General features: G+C 36.7%; 1 protein-coding gene and 1 non-coding gene across 2 annotated transcripts in view; both read left to right on the forward strand.

The window, feature by feature from the left end:
• ETFDH (electron transfer flavoprotein dehydrogenase) overlaps nucleotides 1–15,983 on the forward strand; it is a 36,079-nt gene that overhangs the window by 18,009 nt on the left and 2,087 nt on the right. Inside the window, exons 6-11 of the mRNA XM_010383193.2 lie at nucleotides 1,639–1,716; nucleotides 6,702–6,848; nucleotides 8,751–8,891; nucleotides 10,180–10,323; nucleotides 15,178–15,346; nucleotides 15,550–15,732. Coding sequence (XP_010381495.1) covers nucleotides 1,639–1,716; nucleotides 6,702–6,848; nucleotides 8,751–8,891; nucleotides 10,180–10,323; nucleotides 15,178–15,346; nucleotides 15,550–15,732 — 862 coding nt within the window. The remainder of the gene's footprint in view (nucleotides 1–1,638; nucleotides 1,717–6,701; nucleotides 6,849–8,750; nucleotides 8,892–10,179; nucleotides 10,324–15,177; nucleotides 15,347–15,549; nucleotides 15,733–15,983) is intronic.
• On the forward strand, nucleotides 12,172–12,389 carry LOC115896312. Its single transcript, XR_004056199.1, has one exon. It is a non-coding gene; the product is annotated as a small nucleolar RNA U3 (small nucleolar RNA).

Consider the following 15,983-nt stretch of genomic DNA (forward strand, 5'->3'; position numbering starts at 1 on the left):
AGTGAGCCTAGATCACGCCACTGCACTCCAGCCTGGGCGACAGAGCGAGACTCCCGTCTCAAAAAAAAGAACGAAACAGTTTTATTCTTGAATTAGCCTTAAACCAAGACTGTGATGCCTATCACAGGCCAAGACAGAAATCTCACCCTTTTAAATAGCCAGGCAGATACAATCCATTCATTGCATGCATGTTAACTGTCTTTACTCAAAGGAAAAATAAAATGTTTTGGTTTTTTTTTTTTTTTTTTTTTGACAAGCAGGAAGTTACAACTTAAAGCCAAACACCTACCCAAATTCCCACAGAGACAGGAAGACAGGAGACATCCTTCTTGGTATTCCATTTCAAAGCAATGGCTCCAAAGCCCTAAAAAAGACATTCTTGGAATGCACTTTAAAAAGACTGCCATGTATCTCAGAGAGACAAATAAAGGATTTACAGTTGGAAGTTTGCTAAAGGAGATGCTGAAAGAAAAGTTATTGGCACTAAGGAAAGTTTGGTTTTTTCTGTTTGTTTTTACCCTTACAGTTTGTAAGTCAAATAAAACACATAGCTCCCTGTATTATACTTGCTGCTATAAATTTCTGTTTTCCTAGCCCATATACATGCATTTGGGTTTTTGGACCCAAGTGTGGGATTTTGTATTTCTCCTTGTTTGACATTGTTGACTGGAATCAGGGCCATAGTCACAGGTAGGTGGTTTATAGAATCCATGATTCTCACTTTTGGAATACATACATGAACACTCAGACTCACTTGTATCATGCTTCTTTTTCTTAGGTCGTTAATGATTATCATCAACAGATTATTGATCTCTTTGCCAGGGTTTTCTGAGAGTACTCTGAGCCAAACTTCAGTTTAGTCTCTAGCCATATTCTGCTGCTGATTTGTTCGTTTTCAGGATATCAAATAAAACCTTTACGTATATTCTTTATGGGGAGGTTTCATATCCATTGCTGCTAATCTTTTCTTTTACCTCTCCACTTCCATGCTTTCTTATAATCTGCTGTGTAATTGTATTGTACGTTTTGTACTTTACTATCCAATGAGCATTTTCCTCCACAGAGAAAACAGAAACCAAGGGTTACAGACTATTGCTATTTTTCCGCATCAGAATTACACTTTCGATCTATTTTCCCCCTTTTTCTTGCTCCAAAAATAAAATAAACTTTTATCATCCTTGGTCTGTCTTCAGCTTCTCCCTGTTTTATTTTTTTGTTTATTGAAGTCTTCACTCATTTGAGACATAAGCTTTCCTGACAGTTTCTTTCTCTCCACCTTCATGTTCTTCATTTGTTACAGGCCTCCCTTTCAGATTCTTTACACATGATTTGACATCTGAAGGGCACTTCTTGTTTAATCTTACTGGTTTCCCTAGTAATCTCTCTAGTAGTCTTCCCTTTTCTTTCTCATCAAGGTTGTGGCATTGTTTTCATTTCCCATTGTGTGAGCTCTGTTCTTTAATACTCTAGAAGGGAGTACCTTAATACATGTCTCTTTATTGCCTGAACATTTTAAAGTCTGTATTTCTGTAATCTAGAGAAGATGTTCACCTTCTAAGAAACCTAAGGCTGTTTACTGTTTTTTCAAGATTATTATGAATTCTAAGGTATTAATAAATTTGTTTTTATCGTTTTTAGGTCCTTTTTCATGACGATGGTAGTGTAAAAGGAATTGCCACTAACGATGTAGGGATACAAAAGGATGGTGCACCAAAGGTAAACCTTTTTAGTAGTTACTTGCTTAACAAACCGACAAACAACAGAAAGAACTGTGTGGGCAACAAAATGAGATCCCATCTCTCCAAAAAAAGAAAAAAAAAAATTAGCTGGGCTTCATGGTATGCACCTGTAGTCCTAGCTACTTTGGAGGCTGAAACAGGAGGATCACTTGAGCCCAGGAGTTCGAGGCTACAGTGAGTCATAACCATGCCACTTCATTTCAGCCTGGGTGAGTGACAGAGCAAAACCCTGTCTTAAAAAAGAAAAAGAAGAAGAAAGAACCAACTTAGACTCAATAAAGGTCTTGCTACAAACTATACATTAATTATGTGGGTGTTCGGAGGCCCAGGCAGTTGGATCACTTGAACCCATGAGTTTGAGAACTTCCTGAGCAACATGGTGAGACCCTGTCTGTATCAAAAATGCAAAATTAGCCAGTCTTACAACCCTGTCTCTAAATAAATAAATAAATAAGAATTTTAAAAATTTCAAAAAATGTGGGTGTTAGGATACAGTAATTAATATGGAATTTTTCTCTCATTAAAAAATATAGAAGCAACTTTGAGCTAACAGTGATTTAGGCAAGTAGTTACAATATGTTTAAAAATTTTTTTAAAGATAATGACATACAAATATACAAACATAAGTCAAACACATGTCAAAGATTTTATTTCTTTTAGTTAAGGAGAGAATCAGTAAGATGTTACAACCAGTGCAAGAAGAATTCAAACATATACACATTTACAGGCCATCAATCCACTTCATTAACCAAATACATCAAATGAAAATAGTTTCTGCAGTTTTTATTTCTCCACAATTTTCATTTCTTTGGACAAGAATCATTTTGCATTACTATCAGTAGATAAGTAGTGATATACTTTGACGTGTGTGTTTGTTGCCCAGGCTGGAGTGCAGTGGCATGAGCTTGGTTCACTTCAACCTTTGCCTTCCAGATTCAAGCAATTCCCCACCCTCAGCCTCCCAAGTAGCTGGGATTACAGCTGTGCGCCACCTTGCCTGGCTACTTTTTGTATTTTTAGTAGAGATGGGGTTTTGTCATGTTGGCCAGGCTGGTCTTGAACTCCTGACCTCATGATCCACCCACCTTGGCCTCCCAAAGTGCTGGGATTACAAGCATGAGCCACCGTGCCCGGCCACTTTGACATGATTTTAACTTCTTTTGGTAGATGTAAAACTGATTCTCCACCTCTCATTCAAAATATAAACCTGGATTATTTTCAGATGTTCACATCTTGTATTTTTGAATCTGAAAGCAAAACCATCAGAACATAGAACTGTCACTCTTTGGAAAAGATAAGGAAAAAAATAGCTTGCTGTCCTATAATATGAACAAAACAAAAATTAACATCTCTATCAACTGACCTGTCTATTCAGGTTTATTTATTATCCAATTTCCCAACTAGATTATAAGCTCCCAAAGGATAGAGATCCTGGGTTATTCCAATGCCTGGCATAATGCCAGGTACATATTAGGTCTCAGTAAATATTTGTCAACTGATAGTTTATCCTCCTCTCTGCCACTCTTGGAATAGAATTAGGAATCTAGACTCTCTTCCAGCAGACTTTCTGCTTCTCACATTTCCTGCTTCAAAAGCAAATAGTGGCTGGGCGCGGTGGCTCATGCCTGTAATCCCAGCACTTTGGGTGTCCGAGGTGGGCAGATGACGAGGTCAGGAGATCAAGACCATCCTGGCTAACACAGTGAAACCCCGTCTCTACTAAAAAAAAATACAGAAAAATTAACCAGGCATAGTGATGGGCGCCTGTGGTCCCAGCTACTCAGGAGGTTGAGGCAGAAGAATGGCATGAACCTGGGAGGCGGAGCTTGCAGTGAGCCGAGATCATGCCACTGCACTCCAGCCTGGGCGACAGAGCGAGACACCATCTAAAAACAAAAACAAAAAAAGCAAATGGCACATCCTGTTTGGGACTCCTAGTGGTTTAACTGGCCACATCAGAATCATGTGACATCTTGGGACTCAGCCTGTCCTGCAGTAAGGCCTAAGAAGCTGTTTTTTAACAAGCCTCCAGGGATTCCAGTGCATAGCCAGGTTTGTAAAGACTGTTATACTGCCTCTCAGTAAAAGAACATGTTTTTTCGTATATTATGGTTCTTTTCTATATTATGATTAATTATAAATTATATTTCAGTCTTTAAGTATTTTTGCATTTAATATTATAACAAAATTGAAGCAAATTCTACCATTTGGTATTTCATTTTTGTGTGTTCTCATTTGTTCAAATATGAGTTTATTTCAGGTGGCAGAGGTTGCAGTGAGCCAAGATCGTGCCACTGTACTCTAGCCTAAGCGACAGAGTAAGACTCCATCTAAAAAAATAAAAATTAAAAAAGAAAGAAAGAAAAAATATATATATATATGATTTTTAACTTTATGCTTTGCATTTGTAAAAACGTTTATATTTTGTATGTTGCATTTATGCAGATATAATAGCATAGAAGAGTACAATGGAGTCTTAGTAATTTGAGCCCCAAAATCTAAGTTTAGTATTACCACAAGGTTAGAGTGGGGAAAATCAAAGATTCTGTTTAATGTGTTGTTCCATTCTCTATTAACCCACTGTAGTTAGGCTTTCTCCCTGCCATTTCACTGAAACGGTTCTTGTTAGAGTCACAAATACCTCCATTTTGCCAATCTGGTGGACAGGCCTCTGTTTTCCCTTACTTGACCTTCTAGTGGATAGCACTTGACACAGTTTGATTATGTTTTCCTTCTTGAAACACTTTTTTGACTTGGCTCTTCTTACAGCCTTCTCTTGGTTCCTATCTCCAATATGCATTTTATTATAAGAATTCTGATTTGCACATTTTTAAGTTACAGAGGTTAAGTAACTTGGCTGGGGTCAGACACCTACTAAGTATTGGGGCTGGGATTTAAATACAGGCTGTGTGGCTCCATGGCCTGTCCCTTGAACACTAAAGGGCATGTTACCTCTAAGAAGAAACAGAAATATGTTAATTAATATTTTAGTTCATACAGATTGAATTGTTTTATAAGTGGTGCTGGGGAAACTCTATATCCATCTGGAAGCAAATAGAGTTGGACCCCGGTTTGCTGGTTGTTTCTTTCTCGTGATTTAAAGATTTAAAACAATACAAATCAAAAAGAAATCTAAGAGATGACAGTTAACAATCTAGGGGTAGGGTAAGCCACCCTACAGCAACAAAATACTAAAAACCTGTAAAAAAAAGAAAGACAAACCTTTTTTAAGTTAATATATAAAAGCTAAACACTTCTGTATACCAAAATATACTATAAAGTCTGTAAATGTTTGACTCTCTGTAATATCAAGGAGTACTTAAACATCGACAAGAAAAAAGACAACACATTGGAAAAATGGGTAGAATCTAAATATTAACAATTCATAGAAGAACTCAATGACCACTAATCATAAGGAAAGATACTTAAATATGTTTTTTTCAGAGTCCAGAGGTTAAATGTCATTTCTTCTAAGAAGACTTTCCTGTTCACTCAATCTAGAATAGCTGGCTTCTGTTATTCTCCTTTGCAATACCCTCTGCTCTCTTTCATAGCACTTAAACAATTTGTAATTATATACTCATGTATTTATTTAATGTCTGTCTCTATGGCTAGTCCAAAGAAAAGGAACATATCTTTTTTTAATTCATCCATGTATTCCCAATGCCTAGCACAGAACCTGGCACATTGTAGGTATTCATTCACTATTTCTTGAATCAAAAAGAAAAGATGCTCAAAATAGTAATCAGGGAAATGCAAATTAAAATAGTATTGAGGGCCAGGCACCGTGGCTCACGCCTGTAATCCCAGTACTTTGGGAGGCCGATGTGGGTGGATCATGTGAGGTCAGGAGTTCGAGACCAGCCTGGCCAACATGATGAAACCCCATCTCTACTAAAAATACAAAAACTTAGCTGGGCTTGGTGGTGGGCGCCTGTAATCCCAGCTACTCGGGAGACTGAGGCAGGAGCATCGCTTGAACCCTGGAGGTGGAGGTTACAGTGAGCCAAGATTGTGCCATTGCACTCCAGCGTGGGCAACAAGAGCACAACTCTGTCTCAAAAAAAAAAATTAAAAAATTAAAAATAAAATAAAACAGTAGTGAGTTATCATGACACCTGATACAGTAGCAAAAATGTAAAGGAACAGTTATATCTGTCACTAACTGTACTATAGGGAAAGGGTCTTATATACTACTGATGGAAATATATTCATTGCTTCAGGCTTTTTGAAAAGTAATATGATAATATCAATTTTAAAAAGTAGATGTACCCTTTGATCTAAGAGGGCCACTCCTGGGAATCTATCTTATAGGAATAAAAGCACCAATATTGTACGTGTATATAGGTGTCCCTTAGTGTGTACGGTAGATTGGCTCTAGGACCCCCAAGTGTGCCAAAATTCATGCATACTCAAGTCCCAAAGTTAGCCCTGCAGAACTCGCATACATGAAAAATCAATCTTCTATATACTCAGGTCTCACATCCTGTGAATATTGTATTTTCAATCCTTATTTGGTTAAAAATAAATTCTTGTATATGCGAACCCACACAATTCAAACCCATCTCGTTCAAGGATCAGCTCCATATTCAATATATATTCAAGAGTGTTTCTATCTTATAACATTGTTTTTGTTCATACATAAACTGGAAAGAGCGAATGGTTATTATCCATTGGCAGAGGAGCTGGATAATCTATCCTGTCTCTCTACCTGAACTCCTACCTAGCCATTAAACAGAAAGATTTGAGCTCCACAGTCACTTGAAAAGATTTCCATGAGGTATTTTAAGTGAGAAGAGTAAGATTATATTATTCTATATATTTACTATGTGATTCTTTATAATATTATACATTTGCACTGTCTCTTCTACACCTGAATCATAGTTCAATTTAAATCTGACCAAAATGTGAATATATTTTAAATTGTCAGATGTTGCCATTTAACACGTTTTTGCTTTTCAGGCAACATTTGAGAGAGGGCTAGAACTACATGCTAAAGTCACAATTTTTGCAGAAGGTTGCCATGGACATCTAGCCAAGCAACTATATAAGAAGTTTGATTTGAGAGCCAATTGTGAACCTCAGACCTATGGGATTGGACTGAAGGAGGTATCCGGGTTTGTTTCTGTAATTTTAATTTTGAAAGATGGAATTTAAATTTATTGGTATTATCAGGTAGTTTATAATATTGACTTAACTTTAGTTATATTTTTTCATTGTCTTGAAATGTTCATTATGACTAAAACTTGGGATATTTTTCAAGGGGCTAGAAGATAACTACTGATCAAATTTTATTATTGGTTAAGTTAGTTTTACATGTTGGAATTGTTGTATCAGGTGTCGCTTGAAATGAATCTTGAACTTGTGAATATTTGAATTTTTTTTTTTTTCATTGTAATGCCATCTGCCCTGTTAGGATTGCTCTTGTTATCCATATGCTGTTTGTAGGATGACCACATCCTACAAAGCATTATTTTTTCAAAATGGTAATGTGAAGATAATTTTGTTTATGAAATACACACTCAGCCATAGTATATTAATCTGCAGCCTAAAATTTAATTAGGTTATGTATTGTACATTTTCTCAATTTATCCATTATCTAGTCTTGTTTTCCCAAATCCTAGGCTTATTAGAATGTAAATGTAAAATTTTCATTATAACTCTTTTGCTTAAATATTGTTGTGGAGCTAGCAATGGTGGCCCACACCCATAACCCAAGCATTTTGAGAGGCCAAGGGAAGATATTTGCTTGGGTCCAGGAGTTCAAGACCTGCCTGGGCAACGTAGTGATACCTCATCTCTACTAAAAATTTACAAATTAGCCAGGTGTGGTGGTGCACATCTGTAGTCTCAGCTACTCTGGAGGCTGGGGCAGGAGAACCACTTCACTTCAAGAGATCAAGACTGCAGTGACCTGTGATCATACCACTGCACCCTAACCTGGGTGACAGAGTGAGATCCCATCTCTAAAAAAATTAAAAATACAGTAATTAACAACAAAAAATTTATTTTAGGTTAAATCTCAGAAAGGTTCAAAGTCTATATAAAACTAGATTCGTTATATTCTGAATAAGGGTTTGTTTTGATAGATTGCACATAATGTCTGATTGCACACAATATTATCTAATTTTTAGATAATATTTCAGATAGAAATTGTTCAAAATTTAAAATTTACCAGTCTGAAAAGAGGGTGAACAATTTATTTCAATTGTGGAGGGCAGGGCAGAGGGAATAAATTACTTTGTTGGAGAATACATGTCTATTACAGAGACCTTAAGTGTACATTAATTTTTACATGGTGAACATACCCTTGTGGCTGTCACCCAGATGAAGACAGAGAACACTACCAGTACCGCAGAACTTCCCCTCAGCCTTTCAGTAGGATTTCCTGATTTCCTATAATTGTATAAAAGTCTTTACCAATTTGAGAATCTATTTAATGTCTTTAAAGAGTTAAGTTTTCTGACCCGTTTCTTTACTCTGGAACTCATGCTGCAGTTTGATATAATTTTGTTTGATATTCAAGGTGATCCACCTGTATTTTTTTTATATTTTTTTATTTATTTTTTTTGAGAGTGAGTCATGGTCTATCAGCCAGGCTGGAATGCAGTGGCATGATCTCGACTCACAGCAACCTCTGCCTCCCGGGTTCAAGCAGTTCTCATGCCTCAGCCTCCGGAGCAGCTGGGATTACAAGGCATCTGCCACTATGCCCAGCTAATTTTTGTATTTTTAGTAGAGACGGGGTTTTACCATGTTGGCCAGGATGGTCTCGAACTCCTGACCTCAAGTGATCTGCCTACCTCAGCCTCCCATGGCGCTAGGATTACAGGCATGAGCCACCGTGCCCAGCCTTCTTTGATATTTGAAGTAATTTTGTTGTATACTTATATTAGTTTTTCACTTGTAATTTTCATAAATAAGACATTAAACCTGGCAAGTTTTATGCATTGTGGTGACATAAAAACATTTTTAAAATACTACAGGACTTATTTTTTTGTTTGTTTTTAGTTATGGGTTATTGATGAAAAGAACTGGAAACCTGGGAGAGTAGATCACACAGTTGGTTGGCCCTTGGACAGACATACCTATGGAGGATCTTTCCTCTATCATTTGAATGAAGGTGAACCCCTAGTAGCTCTTGGTCTTGTGGTAAGTTATATTCCCATTATGGAAAATTCTACTGCTAGAGTTATATTACCATCGGTGTTATAAAATAAGGGTTTTGAATCTGAAGACTGTAAAATGCTTATCATTTAAAGCATACTTTCTAATTTTATCAATATGTAAAGTGCTTCTGGCTGCTGTGTCATTAAGTCTACTAAACACACGTAGCAATAGTAATAGTAGCTGCTACACTCCAGGCACTATGCTGGATGCTTTTCTGAGATTTCTACATAAGTTTCATAATAACGCTGAAATAGGTATATCTTTATTTTACAGATGAGAAAACTGAAGTCCAAATAAGTTAAACAACTTACCCATATACACCCATTAAATAAGAGGCAGAAATGCCTGACCTTGTCTGACCTCAAATTCCATTTCCACTGTGGCATGCTACCACTGAAAATGAAATTAGCACTAAGTTTGAACTTAAAACTTTTTAAAAATACAAGCAGTTTCTCCTTTTTTGGCCTCCTGCACATCTTTGCAGTAAATTACATATTGAACATTACCAAGAATGGAAAAATTAGTTTCTGTACCTTGCAACTGGTGGCAGCTTTATAGTTTAGTGTCATGATTAGACCTCCATATGATACACTGTTATATTTATATGTTATTGGTGTTTTTTGACCCCCCAGTCAAATGTTCATCCCATCACCTTTGGATATTTATGCCCATGACTTAATTGTATCAAAGGAAAAAGATGTGGTTAATTTTAACACTTTGGTAAAGCATTATAAAATGTAACCTTCTATAGTTATTTTCCTCTTTTTCTCTAAGTGTAGTTTACATCCTTTTTCTTTATTTTTGCCTCAGTTGTACTGTAGTATAGATTATTAGTTTATTTCAAGTTGGTATTAATGTATAATAAATCATTACAGCCGCTTTCATAGAAACATAATCTGAGATGCTTACCTACAGATACTGTTCTAATTTGTTTTTTTTGTTGTTGTTCATTTTTATTTTCTAATCTCATGATAGATTCTGTTTTTCTAATTTGGACTTTGAGTTCCAGAGCACAAGAATTTGTTAATATGTTCTAAATTTTCATAATTTTGATGATAAAAAACACATGCTATCCTTTTCTTTACCATTTCTTTTCCAAACAGATTTTATACAATTTTTAATTTACATTTGCATTACTGCACATAGTGCTCCAAATACTTTTGAGTACAAGAAATTTAACATACATATGTTCTGATAAACATTGCTCACATTTTCACTTGATTTATTTGAAATAAAAATGCCTAATTTAATATAAATGTAAATTTTTAAGGTTGGTCTAGACTATCAGAATCCATACCTGAGTCCATTTAGAGAATTCCAGAGGTGGAAACACCATCCTAGCGTTCGGCCAACCTTGGAAGGTGGAAAGAGGATTGCATACGGAGCCAGAGCTCTCAATGAAGGTGGCTTTCAGGTAACTCTTCCAACTTTTATTTTCCTTATTTCTGTATTGTAAATTCAGAATTGAACATATAATGTAACAAATTTAGATAAAGAATAAAAACAATATCGAAATAAGTAAAGTATGTAGCGTTTACAAATAAACTGTGTCACACAGTACTTCAAAATTACGCCATGAATTTAGTTTTAAGAATATATTAGGCTGGGCACAGTGGCTCAGGCTTGTAATCCCAGCACTTTGGAAGGCCGAGTTGGGCAGGCTGCCTGGGCAACATGGCGAAACCCCGTCTCTACAAAAAATAGAAAGATTAGCCAGGCGTGGTGATGAGCGCCTGTGGTCCCAGCTACTCAGTAGGCTGAGACAGGAGAATCACTTGAGCCTGGGAGGTGGAGGTTGCAGTGAGCCAAGATTGTGCCATCCAGCCTGAGCAGCAGAATGAGACTCCATCTCAAAAACAAAAACAAAAACAAAAAATAATATATTGATCTCTAGAGATAAATTCATGGACATTTTGTTTGTTAGTTGTTTTAACCATAAATTTAAAACTGTAATCCATAATATTTCTCTTTATTCCTTAACTGCCAGGAAACTCAAAGGCAAATTTAGTTTTCAGCAAACAAAATTCATTCATTCCAACTACCTAGTAACATTCATGCCTTTTAGATTACCTCTGTTAAGCTTTTACCTTAATTGTCCTATTTTTATATACATTCAAAATCTTCTCAAATATAATGTATTTATTATGTATTAAACAGTGAAATAAGACCTAGTAGCTAATTGTCATAAAAGCTGTTAATACTGTTGTAGAAATGTTATCAGACAGGTAAGATGATCTAAAAATCTGCTGTAAAGCTTGTACCAAATTATTTGGAGCAAGTTCCTTAACTTTTCTGGCCTTAAGAGATCATCTGTAAAATAAAGATGATCCCTCTGTCTCTAATATTCTAGGAATCTAGGACTATCTTAGAAATTTGATTTCTTTTTTAAAAAATTATTATAAAAGTAACAGATAATAGGAAAATTTAGGGAGGGAAAATTGACTTACCTTCTTTTTTTTTTTGAGGCGGAGTCTTGGTGTATCGCCCAGGCTGGAGTGCAGTGGCACGATGATCTTGGCTCACTGCAACCTCCGCCTCCTGGGTTCACACCATTCTCCTTTCTCAGCCTCCTGAGTAGCTGGGACTACAGGCGCCCACCACCATGCCTGTCTCATTTTTTTGTATTTTTAGTAGAGACGGGGTTTCACCGTGTTAGCCAGGATGGTCTCGATCTCATGACCTCGTGATCCTCCCACCTCAGCCTCCCAAAGTGCTGGGATTACAGGTGTGAGCCACCGCATCCGGCCTTTACTTATCTTTAAAAGTGAGTTTCTAAATACTTTATTACTGTAATAGTATTTCATAAACTCAAAACCATAGCTACATTAGAAACATAATCACTAGAATTTTAAAATATTGCTATCCCCAAAGTCTGTCATGAGATTACTTCTCATGAGATTGTTTTTGTTTCTAGAGTAGTAATTCCTTTGGTAGAAATATGTATTGAATTACATAACTGTATTCAAGCCTATTAAACTTTTTAAAATAATGTCCATAATAGTTACTGTCACCCTAACCCTACTCTGTAATTTATAAAGGTTTCAATATATTCAATAGTACACAGAGATATTTATTGAAAACCATCTACCTTGTGTACTTAAGCATGTCAAACATGTCAAATGATTTGCAAACTGACAGGAGGAGATGCCTCTTCCCTCCCCCGACAACACACACCCACACACTTTTCACCTGAGTTTTCTGCTTTCATTGGCCAGAGAGTCAGAAAGTTATTTCCAGTTAAGGTCTTGAAGACCTTAAGAGGCAACAACGACTATAAGGGATGGTTTCTGTAGTTCAATACTAGAGAAGTTCCTCTGAAGGGGTAGCAAGCACCAGAAACCACCAGGAGAGTGCAGTATTCTCTCCCCAGCGTGATGCCGCCCGCTCTCGATGTTGCTTTGCTCAGCTGCCATTCGGCATTGATGATTGTTTTTCCCTTCCTTAGGGAGAGTGGGAGGGAAAGGATGCGGTCTGAGTAGCTCCCATTTAGGTAAAGAAAAAGAGGAGGCAACAATTCGAAACATTCAATTTTGTTTATTTTGAGCTAACAAATACTGTCTAGCTTTTTTCTCCTTCTCCAGCTGACTATACCAAAACTCATCTTCCCCTAGTGGGTTTCTAATTACTTGTAGCCCTAGTTTAATGAATGTCCCAAACAAGGTGCGTAGCTGCCAGTAACCCAGCCCACCCAAGGTAGGATCCTCCTAGAACTTAAAAACATACGTTTTCCGGCCGGGTGCGGTGGCTCAAGCCTGTAATCCCAGCACTTTGGGAGGCCGAGACGGGCGGATCACGAGGTCAGGAGATCGAGACCATCCTGGCTAACACGGTGAAACCCCATCTCTACTAAAAATACAAAAAAAAAAAAAACTAGCCGGGCGAGGTGGCAGGCCCCTGTAGTCCCAGCTACTCGGGAGGCTGAGGCGGGAGAATGGCGTAAACCCAGGAGGCGGAGCTTGCAGTGAGCTGAGATCCGGCCACTGCACTCCAGCCTGGGCGACAGAGCGAGACTCCGTCTCAAAAAAAAAAAAAAAACATGCATTTTCCTTGGGCATAATATTTTTGTTCTTAGGATTTAAACACCTATTTTGGAAGAACTTGAACTCATAGTTTATATGCTTTTATTAAATTTCACATTCTTCTGGTTCTTGAATCAAACTTGGTGTCAACAAAGCCACAGCCTTGAGAAAAGCATTGTCATCATCTAAGTCCCTAATCTTTATCTGTTTTCAGCTAGTAGCACTCCAGATAGCACCTCCTCCTCATTGTCTGCTCTGTGGTCCTGATTTAATGCTCTAAGTGGTCCTAATACTGAGTTTGGTCTGAGAACCACAGTCATAAATTCATTCCCCACATATACTGTGAAAGGACCTGGGCCCTGATCCTTCTCTCTTACCAGCATTCCTTCTGCCGCCTAGTTTTGCTTTTCACCACCATTCCCTCACAGAATTGTATCATTGATGAGAGTTGTGGCGACAGAGTGCTCACCATGTCTCTTTTGCAGTTGGTCAATAGTTTTGTTAACCCCCACCTCTGAGTCCCTCTTAATACCATCAGCCAAATGTACCACTCACCATTTTCCCGACAAAGACCCCATGGCTTACTTTAAGAAGTCCTCATAGAAGAAAAAAATACAGAATGTGGAAAGAACAGCACTGCTTGGCTCTCTTCAAACTATAAGAGTACATTTTCTCATGCAAACCATCTATAGTTCAGTTGCTGTATTGCGGGGTACATATAGACATTTATTGTCTAAACTGAAAAATATCCCACTCTTTATTACATTTTTTTTTTATCAGAAATGTATACTAAGGTCCAAAGAATTGTCTTTATTTAATTTTGGAAATTCAGCTTGTCCTTAATCAGAATCTATTGTTTAGGGTGGTAGCTAGTTGCAGTGGTGCCATGATTAGAGCATGGGTTTATATCCCTAGCTGTCGAAGTAAAACAAAGAGGGTGTATAGTATCCTTTGTAAGTCTTGTATTACCCCGAATGCATGTAAAAGCAAATCAGTTTTTTTATATGCCCTTTGAAATTTTCAGGTCCACTTAATTTTGGGGGAAGAGAGGGTACAATGTGATATTTCCATACATGTGTATAATGTTTAATGATCAAATCATAGTATATCCATCACCTCAAACCTTTATCATTTCTTTGTGTTGGTAATATTTAAAATCTTTTCTTCTAGCTGTTTGAAAAAAATAATAAATTATTCTTTATTATGGTCACTCTAGTACTATAGAACAGAACTTATTCCTCCTATCTAGCTGTATTTCTGAATCCATTAACCATCTCTCTGTATCCCGCCCCCACCCCCCGCATCCCTTTCTACCCTTCCCATCCTCTAGTAGCCACTGTTCTACTCTCCACTTCCATAAGATCAACTTTTTAAGTTTCCATGTATGAGTGAGAACATAGGGTGTTTTATCTTTCTGTGCTTGACTGACTTAACATGTCTTCCAGGCTCATCCATGTTGTCACAGATGACAATATTTCATTCGTTCTTCCAGCTGAATAGTATTCCATTGTGTATATATGTATACCATGTTTTGTTGATCTATTCATCTGTTGATGGACATTTAGTTTGATTCCGTATCTTGGCAGTTATTGTGAATAGTGCTGCAGTAAATATGAGAGTGCAGATATCTCTTCCACATACTGACTTGCTTTCTTTTGGATATATACCCAATAGTGGGATTGCTGGGTCATATGGTAGTTCTATTTGTAGCTTTTTTAGGAACCTCTATACTGTTTTCCATAATGGTTGTACTAATTTACATTGCCACCAACAATGTGTGAGTTTTCCCCACATCCTCACCAGAATATTTTGTCTTTTTGATAATAGCCATTCTAACTAGGGTGAAATGATATCTCATTGTGGTTTTGATTTGCAAGCAAATCACAATTTAGATAACAGCATTCAGGTTTAGAGAATATTTTAACTATGACATGGATGTGTATAAATAAAACATTCTATTTAAAACATATTGATGCTTCAGTCCTAAGTCTGTCCCACGTAGATTAGTTATGAGGAAGGAAAAAGAAAAACTCTCACAGAAAAATAGTAATAGTCCTAATCCTCACTCTTAGGGCAGGAAGAATAAAACTGCCCTTGCTCTGTTTTATTCCTTTGCTCAATTCATTTTCATGTATTTATTTTTCAACCTTTCCCTACAGCTCTAGAAGACTTTAAGACTGATTTGGAGTATTCTGTTGTGCTTGTTTAATTTGAGCTAACAAATGCATTCTGAATCTTTCTTTCCTTAGTCTATACCAAAACTCACCTTTCCTGGTGGTTTACTAATTGGTTGTAGTCCTGGTTTTATGAATGTTCCCAAGATCAAAGGTACTCACACAGCAATGAAAAGTGGAATTTTAGCAGCAGAATCTATTTTTAATCAACTAACTAGTGAAAATCTCCAATCAAAGACAATAGGTAAGAAATTCCTGTGTAAAGCAGAAAAAAGAAAATTGCTGGGTTACGTGTATTTCAATTGACATTAAAAGATTTATATTGCATCTGTCACTGTCTCAAAAAAAAAAATTCACTCATCAGGTATCAAAGTAGCAAAATACTTTAGCGTATCTTATGCACATTTAGGCAGTTTCACACTAACATTTCATGGTTTTTAATAAAAGGACTCCATGTAACTGAATATGAAGACAATTTGAAGAACTCCTGGGTATGGAAAGAGCTCTATTCTGTTAGAAATATAAGACCGTCTTGCCACGGAGTACTGGGTGTATATGGAGGGATGATTTACACTGGAATCTTTTACTGGATATTGAGAGGAATGGAGCCATGGACTCTGAAACATAAAGGTAATTCAAATGAGAGTATGAGTAACACGATCATTAAAAATTCATGAATGGGATCCATTAATTTAACAAAGTGATCATTTTAATGTTTTAAACTTGCTTGGAGAAATTATAAATTTAGTGTCTAAGAACAGTATATTATTACTTGAGGGCTAGTCATATTTCTTTGGTGTAATAACATTTTGAAGTTTTTATACAAATAGGCTTAAGAAAAAGTACTTCAAAATTATATTTTATTAAGCATTTCCCTCAAA

This window comes from Rhinopithecus roxellana, chromosome 2 (genome assembly GCF_007565055.1).
Source record: "Rhinopithecus roxellana isolate Shanxi Qingling chromosome 2, ASM756505v1, whole genome shotgun sequence".
Classification (NCBI taxonomy): Eukaryota; Metazoa; Chordata; class Mammalia; order Primates; family Cercopithecidae; genus Rhinopithecus; species Rhinopithecus roxellana.